The 19,895-nt window shown below is 41.0% G+C and overlaps 1 protein-coding gene across 1 annotated transcript in view; it reads right to left on the bottom strand.

Annotated features, from left to right (window-relative positions):
- Positions 1-19,895, bottom strand: part of SUCLG2 (succinate-CoA ligase GDP-forming subunit beta) — a 255,361-nt gene that overhangs the window by 191,076 nt on the left and 44,390 nt on the right. The window contains exon 2 of the mRNA XM_070576862.1: positions 2,324-2,465. Coding sequence (XP_070432963.1) covers positions 2,324-2,465 — 142 coding nt within the window. The remainder of the gene's footprint in view (positions 1-2,323; positions 2,466-19,895) is intronic.

The following is a 19,895-nucleotide window of genomic DNA, read 5'->3' as shown; positions in this document are numbered from 1 at the left end:
TTGGATCACAGAAACGCCCCCGTGTGGCCACACCACCCAAAGGATTACCACAGGTCTGCACAGGCCAGGCCACACACACAGCCACATCATTCTCAATCGTTTTACCCAGTTTCATTTTCTCAAAACCACTCCTCCAGAACCAAACGGCTGTTTAAAAAGTTTATTTTGACTTCTTACTTTTAGCTCTCCTTTATTTAAAATTGCTTTATTGTCTGTCCCTTCCCCTCCCTTCACCCCAGCCCCAGTATGTAAACGCCACCTTTGGTAATGTCTCCAGTGCAAACATTCTGTCTTACAGACACAGTATACAATCCCCTACCACAAAGCGGTGGCTAAAGAAATGCTTATAATACAAATCCATGATGAAGAAGCCAATTAGTTCAGTAAGTCCAAATCTCCACGAAAATCTGAAAGATAAGTCCTCTCAGCTGTGCTCCGGCCTGAGCAGAATAATCAGCTGGCTTCCAGAATTCCCTTAAGAAGGACCCTTAGACCTGGAATGCTAGTGTGTCAGCACATTTAAGAAAATAATGGGGAAAATGAAGACCAAAGACCAACTTGAACTTTACATTTCTTTGCTCTCATTAGCCAATCCCCAAACCACAGGAGTATAAAACAAAAATGATCCTTTCATGTAAAAAGGTTGGAATATTAACCTTTACTGAGTCTATTACCACAGATCACTGAGGAGCTCTCATCCACGTTTAGGGCTAATTTTACTAGGGTTTTTTTCACCATAAAAACCAACTTTGATAGTTTTTGAAAATGAAACCAATTTTCGTTTCTTAAACTCTAAGTCACTCTCAATTTCTACCTTTAGCATCTGAAAATTACAAATTAATTCCCTTCTAGAATGTAAGTTCTAAGAAGAAAGAGGGCTCACTTGTCTTCCACAGCTGTATCCATGGTGCCTAACACATGTGGTTGACGATCAATAAATATTTGTTGAAGGAAAGAATAAACATACATTCCAACTGACATAACATTGAAAGAATCTGGCAAATAAGCATCTGGGAGAACTTGGAAAGGAAGAGAAAAGAGGAACAATTACTAGCTCAAGTACATCATTGCTTACTCCTAAAAGAGCATAGAAAACCAAAAAATTGAAGTACTGAGCCTGCCTCTATCTTGCATGCTCAAACTTTGCCACAGCTGCCTGGGCAAGGCCAGTTAGCAGATGCTCTTTTATATTTAGCAGGAAACAGCTGCTCTCCAAGGTTGCAGGCAAAGACCACACCTGCATATCCATCTAGTGTCCAGATCTGCGCTGTCCAATATGGTAGCCCACTAGCCACATGTGTCTACTGAGCACCTGAAATGTGGCTAGCGTGAAATGAGATGTGCTGAAGGGGTGAAATACAAACTGGATTTGTGAAGGTTAGGACAAAAAAAAGAATGTAAAATATCCCATTGATAATGGTTTCATATTAATTACATGTTGAAATGAAAATACTTTGGATATACTGGGGTAAACAAAGTATATTATTAAAATTAATTTCACCCATTTCTTTTTACTTTGCTTAAGGTGACTTAGAAAATTTAAAAATATTTATTTGGCTCACATTATATTTCTAGTGGACAGTGCTAATCCAGATTGACAATAAGAGCGTCTGTATGCTACCAGAAGGAATGTTCGCTGAGTAACATGAGATCTGATTCTGAATTTCTCAGTCAATAACTAGTGAAACTGGTTAGATTTTCTACCATGTACCAATGTACAGTTTCCCTTAAAGACTCACAACAGCACTGGGAGATAAACAAATTAGTTTTGATTTACAAACCAGGAAACTGGGGCCCAAGAAGGAGAGGGACCTATGCCAAGTTACAGGGCTGGTAAACGCGAGGGCAAAACAACGAACTCAGGTCAGCTTGACTTCAAAATGTGCATTCTTCCCCTTTCTCTTTAAATGTGTGTTCTTCCCCTTTCTCTCCAACAGTCACTCAGAGGCAATTTTCCCTGTGTTCTAAGAGGCTTAAAAAAGGATGCCAACTACCTTTCCTGACTTATCCTGTGATCGGCTTCCCTTTGACACTCCATGCCCTTCAACCATATTTCTCCCAGCCACTAAACCACAGAAAAGAGAACTTGGTGAAATGGTGACTGAAAAACTCGGAAAAGTTACCATAGAGTCACATCCCATATGCTCTCTCCTAAAAGAATAAAGTTTTCCTAATTGGGCGTTTTTGCCTTTGCAATTCAAAGTTTTCCACTGTATTTGTCACTGTTAGAATAACCCACAGCATTGCAATTTACCTAGTGGGAAACTATCTGTGAATTCACTAATTTGGGCAAGCGTATGTCACCCGTTATGACTTAGCTTACTTAGTTTCTTGGCGGCCTCCAAAGCTTCATTCGCAGTGTCTGCTACAAAGAATCTTTGAACTTTCACTCCGTTGTCAGACATCAGTTTCTTGCTCTGGTATTCCTGCAGATTCAGCCATCTTCTGGGGGTTAATTGAACTGCCTAGAGAAATTGGGGAAGACAGGTACGAACACTTATAAATAACAAGAAAAATAACAGTCAACCTTATGGCCAGTCTCATAGGTACTCTCAAATGGCAATCAGCAATGCAGGTTTTGGAGGCAAGAGAAAGAAAATCTATATAAATTCTTCATGCTTAATTGTTTTGGGTTTTTTTTTTTTTGAGGAAGATTAGCCTGAGCTAACATCTGCCACCAATTCTCCTCTTTTTGCTGAGGAAGACTGGCCCTGAGCTAACATTCGTGCCCATCTTCCTCTACTTTATATGTGGGACGCCTACCGCAGCATGGCATGCCAAGCAGTGCCATGTCCACACCAGGATCTGAACTGGCAAACCCTAGGACGCCGAAGCGGAACGTGGAAACTTAACCACTGCGCCACCTCACAGGCACCCTTAATTGTTTTTTTAATCAAAAATGTTAAGGACAACTACACACACACACACGCACAAGAGTGCAGGTTTAAAAAAATGGTGAGAACTGAATAAAGTCTATAGGCTAGTTAATGGGAATGTACCAATATCAATTTCTTAGTTTTGATACTGTACTAAAACTATATAAGATGTCAAACCTAGCGTGAAGTGTGCACGGGACTGTTGAACTATTTTTGCAGCTCCCTGTGAGTTCATAAGTACTTCAAAATAAAAAAATTATTTGAAAAAATTTTAAGGACTCTATCATATAGCACTACCTCCTCCCATCCCCACCCAAAGTAAATAAAGCTCGCAGCTTTATTTTAATAACTGTATGCCCACCATTAACCATTGTAAGGTATCTCAGGAAGCTTTTTTTTTTTAACGCTTTGAGGTCAACAGGCCACAGACTAATCCATTTCTTTACCGTAGCTTTTAATGGAGTCTAGGCACAGTCATTAAGTGTTTAATGAGATTATCTCTAACCAAAGTTGAGTGCAGCAACCTGAAAGAGTCACCATTAACTAAACTAATTCTCCAAAACTGCAACTTGTGTATTAAAGTAACCTTGCTTAAGTATCATGTAGAAGTGGTTTTCCAATATGCACTATCAATTAGTTTTTATCTGTGCTGAAAGAAAATAATCAAAGGGCAGAACCACATGAACAAATAAACTCTTCTCATTTTATCCAATACGATCAACAGCATTCCATATCAAATCCATAAGCTCCATTTTATTTTTTTAATTATTTTTTTCATTTTTATTTTTTAAAGGTTTTATTTTTTTCCTTTTTCTCCCAAAGCCCCCCGGTACATAGTTGTGTATTTTTTAGTTGTGGGTCCTTCCAGCTGTGGCATGCGGCATGCTGCCCCAGCATGGCCTGATGAGCGGTGCCATGTCTGCACCCACGATTCAAGCTAGCAAAACCCTCAGCTGCCGAAGCAGAGCACGCGAACTTAACCACTCGGCCACAGGGCCAGCCCCTTTAAGCTCCATTTTAAAGGGAAGAAATGAATACACTTAATTTAAGCACGTTTCCATCCATGAGTCATGATGCAAAGGAACCAGTACTCACAGGAGGTAGAATGATGATGCCATTAATGCACAAACCAACCAAAAAAATCAGTCACACAACTGGATCACAAGACTGGTGGTGGAAGGTCACCTGGCACAACTCCTAGCGGCTTCTGTTAGTGGCCGGGGAGGACATCCAAGGCAGTATCACACAGACCATAAAGTGAGGTCCACAAGGACCCATTAGCTTTCAGGACTTCTAAAGGGTCTTTCAAGTGGCATTTTCCTCTGGAATCTCCAAGCTACCACGCCTTCATGGAGCTCTTTTGGATAAGGGGCATTTCAAAGAGGCTCCAGAACCTTACAACTAGACTGGGTTCTACTCAAGGGCAGAGTCTGTCTTCAACTTCTTTGTATCATGATGAAGAATGTGACAGTGCTTGGCATATGGAAGATACTCAAAAAATACCAATTATATGGCCAAATGAATAAACCTTGTCTTTGGTCCTATTGTCCCATGATACAGACAATTTTTCATTCCCAGAAACTGACCTTCCCTAAAAATAGAAAAGTAAAAGTCCTTCAGACTTGAAATAAACATAATATAATTTACACACACTTGTAAAAAATTGAAATTTCGACATGAGCAAGTCTAAAGATATCTCTCTGTTCCATCATTGTAAACACTGGTAACGATGTACTTAATATTGAAGTTGCCTGCAAGTCTCCTTTAGAAATAAATGATAGTGGGGTAAAAATAAATTGCCAGACAAGCAATGCTTATATCATTTACTGTATATGACTTATTAACAGTATATGATTTATTAATCTTCTGAATTTTTAAGTCTTAATGAAACATCAGTAATTTGAAAAATACAAAATTTCAAAAATGAACCAATTCTTTGTCTTAACAGTCTTACTAGCACTTCACACAAACTACAAAGAAAACTTCATGTATAAGGCATATAGTAAAAGGCCTCTGATGAAAGAAAAGAGTATATGGTAGCTATATACCATATTCTGGGACCACTTTTAAAAGGAAAATGGGAAGGATTAACAGAGTAAGTCTATGTTGACATAGCAATTTAAAGCCATTAGTAGAAAAAGGAAAAAAAAATACACTTTGGAAAAAGCATTTGGGAGAAACTAAAAACAGCCACAGTGTGGTTGTGGTTGTGGTCAATTCCTTTTCATCAGAACACTCACTGTATTAATTTTAGATATGTTAATGCAATCTGCTGCAAACTAATTGCAATTGATCCAGAGACCAACTTTGCAGACATGTAATACATATTGACTGTTTCTGCACTGACTCAAATGGAAGCCTGCTTAAAGTCTGTTGCTCTTAACCTGAAAACCAACACAGTGAACAGAGTTGCAAAGCCACTGCTGATCTCTAAGCTATCACTCCACAAAGCGATCAGCTTACAGAATAATCACCTATCTTTGTCATTCCCAAACTCGGAAGAGCAGGGTACGTGATGGGTCTAAAACTTCATTAACTCAACTTCATTTATTAGGAATTTGTGATACGTCTAGAGAGGAGCAACTTAAGTGCACATTTGCATTTTCAGGGGACAGGAAAAAGGAGAGCAGAAATTTCCTAAGCAAATGGATACTGTAAAGTATGCTGGAAATGTAATTAACTGCTGAATAATAACAACAACAATAATAATAATAATTCCATCTACTATTGACTGAGCATTTACCACGCTAGCCTTATACTAAGTACTCATGTTCTCTAACGGTCAAAACAATCATGAAAGTCAAGTATTATTTTCTTTCTATGTAGCTATCATTAAGGCAAACCAACAAATATTCCTAACCTGCCTCCTCCCAGGCACTTCCTTGCTTTAGCTGAAGTTAGGGGAGGCTGTGTAACTAGTTCCAGCTAGTAAGTTGTGAGAACATATGATGTGTGACACACCTGGGCCAACATTTGATTGCCAACCCTCCCATCCATCCAAGTTCTCTCTCTCGACTTGGGAAATGCTAATATTCAAGATGGCAGCTGATCTATCAGCCAGGGGCCAGAGGGAGGACCAACACATCCCCAGGTAACTCACCATGAAATGTGCAGTGAAAAAAAAACCTATGTGGATTTTTAGCCCCTGAGATTCTAGGCTTTATTTATTACTATTGCAGAACTGGCCTATCTATAGCACCTAGCCTGTCCTGATTAATAAACCATCTTACGAATTACAAACCCAGGGTGAAGGTTATGTCTCTGGCCCAAGATCACAGGTGGCCCTAAAACAGCAAGCTTCTCTGATCACCAGTATTGATGGACTGTGTGATATTGTTGGTTCCCCATGTTTATATTCTGGCCCCACATTCCCAGAGGCCCCCGACTGGGATGAATAAGATCACATTCCTGTCTTCAAAAGAACAAAAGTCTACTAGGAATAGGACTCTCACAAAATGTTGGCACAGCACTTGTAAGGAAAAATGTAACTGCTCCAGGCAGGCTTTGGGAGGGAGAGGTGGAGATGTGAGTAGGTGCTGTCCTAACACAAGTGAATGGTAGAAGTACCAGTTTATTTTAACTCTTAGGAAGACCTACCTATTAAAACCCTCGACTAACACCTTCATTGCGGAAGTCAGAAATCTCCCAGGGAATACCTAACTCAGGAACGTGAGCAATGGAAGGGAGGTTAAAGATCATCTGACCCAGTGCCTTTGGATTGTTCCTGTCAGTTATTTGCCTGCTTGCCTTCAGGTCAGTCCCCACGCTCTTTGCTTACTGGGCTCTGTCTGAATTTGAGACTCTGTTCAGAGAGTGGACAGCGAGAAGGAGACACCAGGCTTTGCCCTCCTCTCTTTGAGTTAGGCAGCAAGTCCAGCATGACTGCCTCTCCTCTGACACTTCAGGTCCTTCCAAACAGCCCTTTCTTCCATAATTCCAGCACCCACTATCTCCCCCACCATGACTCCTGCACCCATCAGCTGGCCTTGGACTCTGATAATACCACCTCCTTCCACTCCTCAGCCTGCTAGAAGATTCCCGCCATTGCCAATCTCTGGGCTGCCTCCCCAGTCTGTTTGCCTTCTGATGGTTCTAACACCATTGTAACTAATTGTCTTCTCTTAAATTCTATTAAACAACCTGGTATTCTACAGAGCTGAAGGACCCCTTCAAGGCACAGGAGCGGAAGTGGAATGGCAGTGGACCACTTACAAAGCCGACTTTGGGACTCTACTCTGCAGTACTTTCCCAGGCAGTTACACGTTTCATGTATTGAGGTTCTAAGGTATGAAAGGACTACAGGGGTTCAACCTCCTCATTTTAAAGTCAGGAACTTTGAGGCCTAAAGAGGGGAAGTAATGTGCCTAGGGATCCTATAGTGAGCCAGAGGGAGGAAGAGAACTGGACTCATTCTAATTTTCTTTCCTTGTTTCATACGGATTTTGGCAAAGTGGCCATATTAGGAAGAGCATCATGTTCTCAAAACAGTTGGGTGGAGGGGCACCTGGGTTTAGTTCCCGTGGAACTTGTACACTGACTGTTCCATTGCTCCCTTCCCTTGCAAGTTTCTTTGACAGAGCAACCCTTTCTAAGCTTAGGGGGGAAGGGAAAAATACAACTTAAAAGAAAAGCAGCACATAAAGAGGTAAGGGCCTATGGGATCAAGGGAGCAGAGGCAAAAGAAAAAGAATGCAAAATAAGGGGAAGGACAAAGAGAAGCAAGAGATAAAAAGACAATGACTAAGCGGGCAAAAATGCGCAAGAAAACTCAAAGCACAAAATTAGACAGATGCACAGAAGAAAATGACACGACCGAGAAATCATCCTTCGCCCCATCATTTTAAAATTAGAGGTGTAGAGACTACTGAAATAGCACCACAAGAGGAAAAACAATCAATAAAGGGAATATAGAAAGAAATGTCATTGAGCCGGGTGCCCCCCAAAGGGAGAATCTGTGAGCCACATCTGCCCACTGGCTCTTTGCACTTCCTGTCTTTCCTCAGACTGCCTTTCCACAGTAGTATGGTTTCCCTCAGCCAGGCAGCATAAAAGAATATTAGAAAGAGACAAAGACTCACTAGTAATCAGGAAAGTAGAAATTAAAACAAAACTGAGAAGCCATCTGGCCAAAAGGAATGAAGACATCATCGGACAGGGGTAAAAAAATGAAGGTTTGATAACGTCATTGGTGAAATGATGCATTCTCATACACTACCCTTGCAAATAAAACCCCAGTACAACCACCTCAATAACAATTTGACAGCATTTATGAAATTAAAACACTCCTCTCTGAACTTGAAAGTCCACTTCTTGGGTGTCTAACCTGGCAAAACCCTCACTCATGGACCGGGGATACAGACAGTGATCTGTGTACTGTTGTACATAATAAAGGGTAAAGTTGGAAGCGATCCAAATGCCCATCAAACAGGAGATGGGCTAAATAAACCACAACATATTCAAACTATATGAAGCATTTCAAATATCTGTGGCATCCTGATAGCACATGGTATCCATGTGTCCCTCTATATTCTCAGTTTCCTTGTAGCCAGTGTGCCAAAACTTTTAAGCAACCATGTGCAACCCTCCAGCACCTTTTTTGTTGGCTGCAAGGACCTGGAAGCCATATGTGAACAGGATGGAGTCACAGGGCTGAAGCAGCCTGGATTACTGAGTTACTCCAAGGAGGAGCATGGCCTTGGAGTCACCTGACCCACATGTGCACGAATGAGAAATAAACCTTAGATGTGTTTATTGCTGAGATCTTGGGAATAACTTGTAATAGCCTCATTGACTAGTCTAGCCTGATAAGTATGAATGTCTAACATTGATTGTTCTGCAAGGCACATTACTGAAAGAAAACGGCAAGTTTCTTTCAATATAGAAAGTAGAATAACATTTCTATTTCAGACACATATGTCCACACACAAAGCAACATTCTCTATCTTTTAAGGATAGATACATGTATAAGTAAATGTATAGGAAAAGGTCCAGCTGAAGTTCACCTAGCTTAATGCCAGTAAACTTGAGGAAGGCAGACCAGGAAGATGGTGATCAAAGGAAGATTTACCCTAATCTAAATTTGTTTTTAATTTTATAGAAAAATAATCATTTATTATTTGTATAATGCAAATCAATCTACTTAAAAACAACATTGAGAGAAAGTAATCAAACTTCGGCTTTAACCCAATGGCATAGCCTTGAGTCTCTACTAACTTGTCTGGAAAATGAAGAGCTTGTACCCTTACTGAAATGTAGCAGGGTTCTCCAATGCAGTGTGAAATCAAGGAGGGGAGCAAACGCTTGCATTCTGTGTTACAAAGAACTACCACCTCTAATATAAACTCCTGCTGTTGGAGAGGAAAAGGCTCTTAAACCTCATTTGGAGCTCTCAACAGCAATGACGACAGTGGAATACAAACAGGGAATTAGCTGTAAACTCAGAGGAAAATATATTTCCCTCTCGTTACAGGGATAGCAAGGAAGGCAGATGCTCAGTGGGCTGTGACAGGCCAAAAGTTGGTATGTATTTGTTATATTTTAGTTTTTGTCAATGTTATTCTGTATGCAAATTAGCACTCATAAATCTACCTTAGTCACGTTACCTAGGAAATACTGGGCTTCAAATAAACGTGTTGGTGCAAATGAAAAGACAGATATACCTCAATGTGTCTCAATATGGGTATCATAAAACAAAAGGGCTGCTTATTTAAAACAGGCTCTGATGAAGAAGCCACTTCATTGTCACCCTGTACAAGAGGTTAAGTGAAATCCCATGTGTAAGAGGAAAAATAATAGTAATAGTGTTTTCTGTTTAGCCCTTAATGTGATGATATCAGCACACCAACTCATCCTTCAGAAAGAAAACCTGCTAAAGAAACAGATAAAGAAAAGCAACATTGTGATTAGAAGCCTAAGCTTACGGAAAGGAAAGAATAAGAACCTCAGACATGAAAGAAAGAGCAGGAACATGGGTACTAACCCTTTGTTATATTTTACTCTGTGTTGAGGCTAAAGTGTGGGGCCTTCCTTTGGAGACACTTTTGAAAATGTAACATCCCTTGTGTCTAGAAGTGGAATGCTCCTGACCCCTCTCCATTTAGGTTATCCCCACTTTGCACACTGTAAGGAAGTTAATTAACAAATTAATTTGCCCCTGTGGCTGAGTTCTTACACTGCAGCAGGGGTGGGTACAGAGGGATGCTACCCACCCTATGGAGAGAGAACTGGCAGCTGAAATGAGTTTCCTCATCTACAAAATAGAGGAAACTAACAGACCCACCCTCATAGGTTGTCCTGAGGATGAAATGAGTTATATATGCAATCATTGGAACAGTGCCCAGCATATCATAAGGACTCAAAAAAAAATGTTAGCTTTTATTACTTAATGCAGAAATACAAAGGAAGAGGAAAAAGGGTAAAAAGGAGACACTTAGCAATTATTGGAATAAAAATAGTAGGTGATCATCGCATAAATGATAAAGAAGTACCCACGGGTGTCCTGTTCATTTTAAATGCTTTGGGGGAGGTATTTTGAAACTAATCCTGGAATCTCTATACTTAAATCACTCGACAATCACAGCAAGAGAGAGAACAGTAATTTACAACAGGAAGGACCAGACAAAGCTCACATTCAGTAAGCATCTTAAAATGTGCTATTTGTGCTAAGCAAATTTACCTTCCAACTCATTTGAGCCAGGATGTCCCCATCTCACAGATGAGGAAATTTAAAGATGAGAGAAGTTAAGAAACTCTAAGGCCACTCACCTAATTAAGTGAGAGTCAAGATTTGAATCCAAGTCTCTCTGCCTGAAAAACACCTCAGCTTTCTACCATTCCAGCTGACTTTTTTTTAATCTTTGGTCAGTCTGTGAAGCCTATGTCAATAAAAAGGACTGAGAACCACCACAGACAAAAACTAGTGCCATTCCTAACCTAAAAAGACAGTGTTCCATTTAAAAGAAGGGAAAATAAAGCAGCTGAGAACTTGAGAACACTAACAAAGATGGTGTGGTACCTGAAAACAATGTTGATGGCATGTGGAATTGAATCAGAGTAGATAGCTGGAGAAGAAACAGACTTTAAACTTCACCGATCAAGAGAAACAATACTTAAGTTCTTCTTTACGAGAAATCAGACCAGGATCAGACTAGGTGCCCGAGGACTTTTTTGCTCCACTTACAATGCATCTCTGATTGTACCACCTCTCTTTCTAAGGCCCCACAGTAAGCAGGGGTAGCATCTGTTAAAAAAAATAAAATAAAAATCTGTCCTACCAGGAAAAAATGGAAAGATGAGCTCTCAGACTATCCAGCAATTGGATCATAGCAGTTTCCTATTTTAGAATTAATTCCTCTTGAGGTACCTTGATAAAGTCTTTTTTTTGCCCCCTGAGGAAGACTGGCCCTGAGCTAACATCTGTTGCCAATCTTCCTTGTTTGTTTTGTTTTGTTTTGCTGAGGAAGATTAGCCCTGCACTAACATCTATGCCAATCTTCCTCCACTTTATATGTGGGTTGCCGCCACAGTGTGGTTGACAAGTGGTACGGGTCTGCACCTGGGCTCCGAATCCATGAACCCAGGCCACCAAAGAGGAACGCACCAAATTTAACCATCGGCCATGGGGCCAGCCCCTCTCATATTTTTAAACCAAACCAAATACTGGCTAACATGTAGGAGTGCTATGAAGTTACAGAAACCACACACTCGATGAGCATTAGATTACCTCATTGAATTCTCACAACAACCCTATGAGGAAGAAACTGGCAGAAGCCCATTTTACAGATAAGCCAATTAAGGTTCAGAGAAGCTAAGTGCCTGCGGAGAGCAACAGAGCTGGTGAGAGGCACTGCCATATTTCTAATCAAGGCATGCCTGATTTTAGAGTCTGTGCTCTTCAATGGGACAGTAACCGTGAATCCCCTTCCAGCCCACAAAAGCGGGTCCTGAGCGACGAAATTGACTGTGCTGGAAAAGTGGGAGGCGGTTTATAGATTTCACTGCAGGAAGGTACAGAGCTGAACACAAGAGTCAGGGGAAAAATGGGAAGCTCTGAATTGGAGAGATTCCTGGATGGGTTTGACTATGTCGAAAGAATTAGTGAACTACTGCCTCATTCTTTTTATCCTAGGTTCAGCAGAAAAGCAGCATATTTTTTAAGGCACAAAGAAATACAAAACTCTTTGTAATAAGGACAGAGCCCAAAGGAGAGATCACTCCATATTGCTGTTCTGCCAACAAGAAAGAAAGGGAGGGAAAAAAGTAAAACCTTGATAAACATTAGCATGTTAACACAACAGCAAAAACAAATGCATAAAATACTGAGTAGCATCATTGCAAAATGCCTGCCCCATTCCCCGGTGCAGAGTGTGCCAGCTCGATATGTTGCAGAGGAAAATCACCTTAACTTTACCCTATGAACAGACATGGGCAAGATATATTTATATACAGAAAACAAATTAAGGGAGCACAAACATATACTTGCATTTAACTTCCACCAAGGAAACTGACAGAACCTATACTTTGATCCTTCATTTAACCATTTTCCACTGTGTGTTTATAATGTGGCGGCCACTGTGCTTAGCATCCCAGACCTACTGGGCAACGGCACAGACAAGATCTTTGCTGTCACAGAGCTTTTGTCCTGGGAGAGAAGGCAGGGAAGAAAGACATGAACATAACTGAAGAGTGTAATTACAGAGAGTGAGAAGTGCCATGAAGGAAATAAAATATACATGATGAATTATGAGGCCAACCGTAGACTGAATGGTCACCTCTGAGGAAATAACATCCACGCGAGACCTGAAGACAGAAAGATACTCAGGAAAGAAAGAAGACACTGTGAGGAGAAGCCTAGCAGGCATGGTCCGAGGCTCTGAGGCAGGAGACGGGTAGTATGAGCAGGAACAGGGGGCCTACAATAAGAGATGAGGTGGAAAGGTGAGCAGAGACCAGACCAGGCAGTGGCTTACAAGCTTCCCGCTGGAGTTTGGATTTTATTCACTCAGAGTTTTAAGCAGGGGAGTAAGAAGATCAAATGCACATTTTAGAAAAGTCACTCTGTCTTCTCTTTAAAGAATGAAACCAGTTACGAGAGAGCGGCATTAAACCAGACCAGAGTCAACAACCTATTTCTATAAACAGCCAAACAGGGGCCGGCCCCGTGGCTGAGTGGTTAAGTTCGCGCGCTGTGCTTCAGCAGCCCAGGGTTTCACTGGTTTGAATCCTGGGCACAGACATGGTACCGCTCGTCACACCACGCTGAGATGGCGTCCCACGTATCACAACTAGAAAGACACACACCTAAAATATATACAACTATGTACTGGGGGGATTTGGAGAGAAAAAGGGAAAATAAAAAAAATAATAAATCTTTGAACAGCCAAATGGTAAATAGTTTCAGCTTTAAAGGGCAGACAGTCTCCTTTGCAGCTACAGTCATGCACTACATAATAACACACATACATACACAATGGTGGTCCCGTAAGATTAGTACCATACAGCCCAGGTGTGCAGTAGGCAATGCCATCTAGGTTTGTGTAAGGGCACTCTAGGATGTTCCCACGACAACAAAATCACCTAACAATGCATTTCTCAGAACATATCCCCATCGTTAAGTCACCATGGAACTCTGCCTTTGTAGCATAAAGCAGACATACGGAATATATAAAAGTATGGGCATGACTGTGTTCTAATAAAGCTTTATTTACAAAAACAGGATTTGGCTAGCAGGCCATAGTTTGCAGACGCCTCAACCAGACAACAGAGAAGGGTGGGAGAGTTGGAAACACAGAGAAATGAAGCGATTCTGGATTCAGTTGGGTGATGAAGCAAAGCTTACTCATGGATTAGATGTGGAGTTTAAGGTAAAAAGAAATCTAATAAAACATAGGCACACACACACTTTACCCAGTTAGTTCATATAAACCTGGTGTAGTTTATGTACCATGCAGTCATAAAAAAGCAGTTCTTTAGAAACAATCTGAACCTTGGTATTTTTGCCCAAACTGGCCTTTGTATTATTACACTTCGTGATTGAGATTCCTGTACATCATTCCACCACATCAGAGCTGCTGGGTCTTTGATCTTATGACCTTCTTTCGTTATTTAATATTAATCCCAGTGGGCAACAGGCAAACGGCCCTGCCGTAGCCCCATCCTGCTACAGTGGCCCATCTGCAGCTTCTCTCCAAAAAGAAAACAGAAGGCCCCACCTTGATGAAAGAGACACGCAAGAATAACAAAAAAGGAGAAACAAAAACTAAGAATTAATAAGCTGCGGCACATCCAACGGAATACGGTAAAATGGTTCAAATGAATGAGCCAGCTCTTGAAACATATCACTGCAGATATATTTCCAAAGCAAAACACAGAGAAGGAAAAACAAGCGAGGGACACATAAGAGTATGCACACTTAAACAGGAAAAAAAGAATATTAAACAATCTTATTGAGACAAATGAAGGGGTTCAGAGTATGCCACCCCAAAATATGCCACTCTGGCATAAGGATTATTTTGAGCTAAAGGCAACTGAAAAGAAGGAGACACAAGAAAAACTCTGCTCCCCCTACACCCACCAGGACTGGCAGGACAATTCTTAACCATGGGAGACAAATCTAGATTCCTAACCCAACGAAAGCACCAGAGGGGTCTACAAACAAACCTTATTAACTCGTCTTTATCTCCCATTAGGGTCCCCCATATATTTACTTTCCCACAACTTCCTGCGCCTGGAAGCTCAAAGTCTTTTTCCTTCGTCTTGTCACTTCTCTACAAATGTATTGTTCTTTTCTTAAGATACTACACAAGCCCAAGTTCCGATCACGCCTTTGGGTTACCCACCAGTGAGTGCTCCCACGTGTGTGCACACTGTACCTGTTAACAAACTTCTGGTTTGCTCTTGTTAATCTGTCTTTTGTCAGTCTAATTTGCAGGAGCCCAGTCAATGAACCTAAGATGGGTAGAGGGAAAAAGCTTTTTCCTCCCCTGCACATACAAGTTGACACATCAAAACCGTTTGGAACGGGACATGCCAAGTTTAGCATAGTGACTATGCTAGAGAGTCAGAGAGGGGCATTGGTTTTGGGAAGGGGCACCAAGAGACTTCGACTTCATCAGTTAAGCTTTATACCTTTTATTTTAAAATGATCTGAAACTTCTTCATATTGGACACACTGATGACTTGATATTAATCTCAATATTCTCCATTTTTTCTAAATATAGTTATAAACTGAATGTAATTACTTTAATAACTACACTTTAATTCCATGAGTTAAGATGGATTTATTAATCAATAAAATAAAAGAAGGCAAGCCAGAAAAAAATTAATTTTACTAGAAAAAATAAAATTGAAAAGAAACCTGAGACCATGCTGGGCCAACAGCTGATGTTATACACAAGTAACTGACGCCTGGAGGTGTAACTACACCTGCTGCCAAGCTGGCAGTCCCTCAACAAGACAGCAGGAAGTGTCCAGCCATGTGGTTAGGCACTGCCCTTCCAGCATGCCAACTCCACATCTTTGTAGAACCAGTGAGCTCAGAGAAGGAGGGGAGGAAGCTGGTTTTCATCCATGGACTGTCTCAGGTTTGTGCCAGGTGGCTTGGTCTTATGTCAGGTTCATGTTCATAAAAATCGAGTTTCTGCTCACTTCTGGCATGAGTGAATAACTCTGGAAATTATTTCCTGAAAATCAGGTTACAGTTTCATCTCATTAAAAATATATGCATGCGTGTGGTGTATGTGTAAGAATGTGAGTGTGTGTGTCATTTCCTCCACTCACTCAAGTGAGTCTGTGTGGTGGCAAAAGGGGGCATTAGGGTTCCAAGAACAGTCTTCACGGAAGTGCTCACTTGAAAACAAATTCAAACAGCGCAATAATACAACAGCCGTGGGCTCGATCTTGTTCTAGGGCCATTAATTGCTCAGCTAAGCCCAGCCAACCATTTTACACATTTACATGTGCCATCAGATAATATATATAATAATATATACTATGATATAATCCTCAGAGAAGGGAAAATACTAGATATTTTTCAACTACATTGCCCAAATATATCCCCTGTATGAGAAGACCTACAGGGGTGTTTTTCAAGATGTCCACTCAAATGAGCTTGTGACACTGAGCGAGTAAAGCAGAGATATTAGTAAAACAGAACACCCAACTAACCAGAGTTGCTGGGAGGATACAGATAAGGTATGTGAAGACATTCTGTCATACGTGTGTTCAGCACAGCCATTACCATGGGTCAAATGTGTCAACCCAGCAGATCAAATACAGCTCCGTCATGGAGCCCTGCCACCTCCCTCCATCCCCTTCAGTTCTGAATTTGTTAGCCCTCCTTAAATTACTCCCCACAGTCCCCTCCAATAAATTCAGTTGAAAGCTTGCAAGGGGCAGACTTTATTTCAATCAACCCACTCATGCTCTTTCTAACAATCTAGCAGCACTTAACAGTTTAGGATACATTTGAGTTTAATGGGATCTACCTGATAGAAATAGACTTCTCATCATTTCTTGATAGTGGCAGTTTTGAGTGTCCTAGCTAACTTAATCTCACAGGTCTGCCTGTCACTCGGGCATGCTGAAGAAATGACTCGGAGAGCAGTAAATGAGCAGCCTTTGTGGGGAAATTCCTGAAATCATCTCTCTGACATCTTAAAGGTCTGCTGTACAGAATGATAACTGGTGTCTGCAAAATCGGAAGTCCACTCTTTCTATTTAGAAAGAGACTTCATTCTTGTTGACGAATAAAATATTACTACTACAGTAATCTAGCTTTTAGAATTTTCTATTAAGAAAGTTGATAACATTATAGAGTGCCCCTTTTTTCACGTTTCCATTGTCAGAATCCCCCTTTATAGAGAAATTAAAATCTCAAGTATTAAATTCCATTTCCCTCCCCAATATTCTACATAAAATGTCCTAGTTATGAAAGAAAAGCACACGACAAATTTTTCGGTTCACATTAGTCATCTCTTCTCTGGCTATAATTTGAGTTTCTTTAGCCAGGGTGGGGAAGTGGGAGAATTGCTAAATCCTCCCTATATCTGTATGAATAACCCGTAGAAGTTAAATTTAAGGCAAGCTCTCAGAAAACTGGATAACGTGAAAATGAAACTTTGAAATAATCCCTGAAAAGAGAATTTATACCACAGAGTAGGATACATGACATTCACTTTCCTCCAGAAAACTTTTGAAATAACTACTGTCATGCATTTGAAAAGTCCACTGGGGTGACAGAAAAATCCAAAAAGCACACTTAGAGAAAAGGACCCTTTGTAAAATAGACAAGCTGACACAATACCTAAGCAGCAAAGAAAATAATATTCTAATCATAGTATACCCTCTTAAAACTGGGAGATTCAATAAAACCTATGAAATTTCAAGGAAGTTTAATCCTAACGATTTTTCTTCCAGGAAGCTATAGTGAAATGTTGTATGATCACTATAATTTAACAACTGGTCCAAACTAAAAGTTAACAGAGAAAATGAGACACAAAGGAGCAAAATATGATATATTGCTTGGTAATGTTAGGATGACAGGTTCAAGAGTGACAGTGAGAAACTGGCTTAAGAGGGTGAGGCTGAACACGTGGTGGGCCATCTTTGCCCTGCCTCTTATTGGCAGGTGACTTTTATTTTAACCTTGTTTACTTACATTAAATGAGAATATTAACCACCACCACATTACAAGGTTGCGGGTAAGTGAAATGAAAGATTTCTGTGAAATCCCTTTTCAATCTGGTCTGGGATCAAGAAGCAACCCCCAAGAGGCAAGAAATGTTACCACAGTGCAAATATGGTGTTCCATTACTTTCCATCTAGCCAAGTCCAGCCAGAATGCCAATGGCTATCCAAGGATAAAAAGCCTAAATAACTGCCCCCTGGAGGCCCTTACTCTCTTCTCTTGAGGACCTCATCACTTGTTTCCAGAAGGGGATAGTCATCTCAAAATTGATCTTGACATCCTGACTGATCTATAGACTTGTTATCTTTGTGCCACCTGACCTTCCCAAGGCAAAAGAAACACCTCAAGGTAGTACTACCACACTGAGGGCTGCAGAATTGACCTGAGGCCTTGAGACCAAGCCTCGTCTGAAAAGCAACCCACCAAACAGTAAGTATGACCTACTCTACAGGGTTAGACATAGTGCTAAGCAGACTAGGGACAAAGAAAGAAAGAACACAAGATTGGACCAAGATGTTTGCACAAAATATTCATAGCAGCACTGGGGAAAATAATAAAGAAGGGAGTATGCCTGGTACACGAGAAATTGAGAGGAATCCCTGAAGAAGGGCAGGCAGATAAGAACTAGACTGAAGTAGAATTCTACAGCTAAAAGAGCCCAGAACAGGACTGTACAAAAAGTGGGAGGAGCTCTGGTTATATTTTAAACTTGAAGGCTGGAGACACGGGGAGCAGAGGAGGAGCCAAGGCAACCATTAGGATGACCGGTATCAGGTAGCAGAGGACATGCTCCTAGACAAAAACAACTGTGGGGCACGTGGGCCCAAGAGTTGACACAGTGCCCCAGGCAACCTCCGATACCTGGGGAAAAGATCAGTTACTGAAACAAACCACATGGCTACACACTCTGCCCCTCTCCCACTCACGCATGGCAGGATGCTGTGAGCACAATTTCAAGAATGATTAAACAATGGAGGCCCACCAACATCATGAAAGAGAAACAAACAGAAGAACTAATACCTGAGGAAAAAAGTTCATGGAGAACAAAGCACAAAACTGCACTTTAAAAAGTACAACACCTCCAACAGATGTGAGAGGATATTATAGCCATCAAAAAAAAAATAACTAAAAATCTGGAAAAATTTAAATTGATCATTGAAAAAAAAGGCAAGAAGAAATAGTTTGAAAATAGAGGGACAATAACCAGAAAAAGAATGAGTGGCCTAGAAATTGGAGAAGGGAGGTTCATAGCCAAATATTTGTGAAATAAATAACTTTATTTTCTTCATTTAGAGATTCTCAATACACTTTATCTTACTAAAGTTTCTGAGAAGTCCAACCATTTTAAAAAATCTGTTTAACTATATTTTAGACAGTTTTCCCCAAATCCATTTTCATTTGGCAACTGTTTTAGATCCCATGGAAGTAGTAACTCCTTTGGGAAATGCCATAGACTGCAAAAAAATGACAAGTACACAACTAACTGTAACACCACACAGAAGGAAACTGGAGCCGTTCCACCTCTGTACGAAAGTAGCTTTGCTTATTCAGGTGTTTCCACTTATCTTTTCATTGCTCCACACCACCTCACTGGGACTCAGGGCCGCAGATCTACAGAAAAGGGAAGAGGGCCCTCACTTGGGCCAGATCAGTGAAGGGCCAGTTATTAAGCTATTTTCTGTGAGCTCCAAAACCTCCCTTCTAGGTGCTCACTGCTCATGGGCTGAAACTCTGCAAATTACTGTCTTCTTAGCCAGTAGGCTTCCCACTAGGTTCTGCCAACATGGGGCACCACTGGGAGACTCAAAGGCTTGAGGACGGAGAAAGTATCTGCTCCTTTGGGATGTCTGATGTTCTAGCATCAGAGCCCCCAGCCACAACTCTTCAGCCTGGCAATAGCAGCTGGTTCCAAGAGAAGTTTGTTCCCGTTTCTAGGTTCTGCCAGCACTCCCAGACCCGCCTCAGAGCCACGGGAACCAGGCAGGCGGCACCTCTTCCTTAGCACTCTGGGTCCCAGTGCTGCAGGACCCTTCCTCCAAGTTCTTGGAGAGCCGCAATCAAGTCCTTTCATTCCACAGGTGGTAGCCACTTCCTGCAATTACAATCTCTGCTTTAGTCAGAATCTCTTTTTGCCCTTCCACAACTCTTTAATCCACCATACTTCTTCAATCAATTCTCTAGGTTAAATTATCCCTGTTAAAGTAACTAGTATAGTTTCTTTATTTCTGACTAGACTCCAATGATAAAAGCAGGAATGGAAAGGAAAGCATGAAAACAGAAAAATATAGCCGACACTTCTGCCTGTTTCATCCTTTCTTACCTGTAACTAATTT

The sequence above is a fragment of the Equus przewalskii genome, chromosome 15 (genome assembly GCF_037783145.1).
Source record: "Equus przewalskii isolate Varuska chromosome 15, EquPr2, whole genome shotgun sequence".
NCBI lineage: Eukaryota > Metazoa > Chordata > Mammalia > Perissodactyla > Equidae > Equus > Equus przewalskii.
The sequence above is the reverse complement of the archived record's forward strand: the minus strand, read 5'-3'. Positions and strand labels throughout refer to the sequence as shown.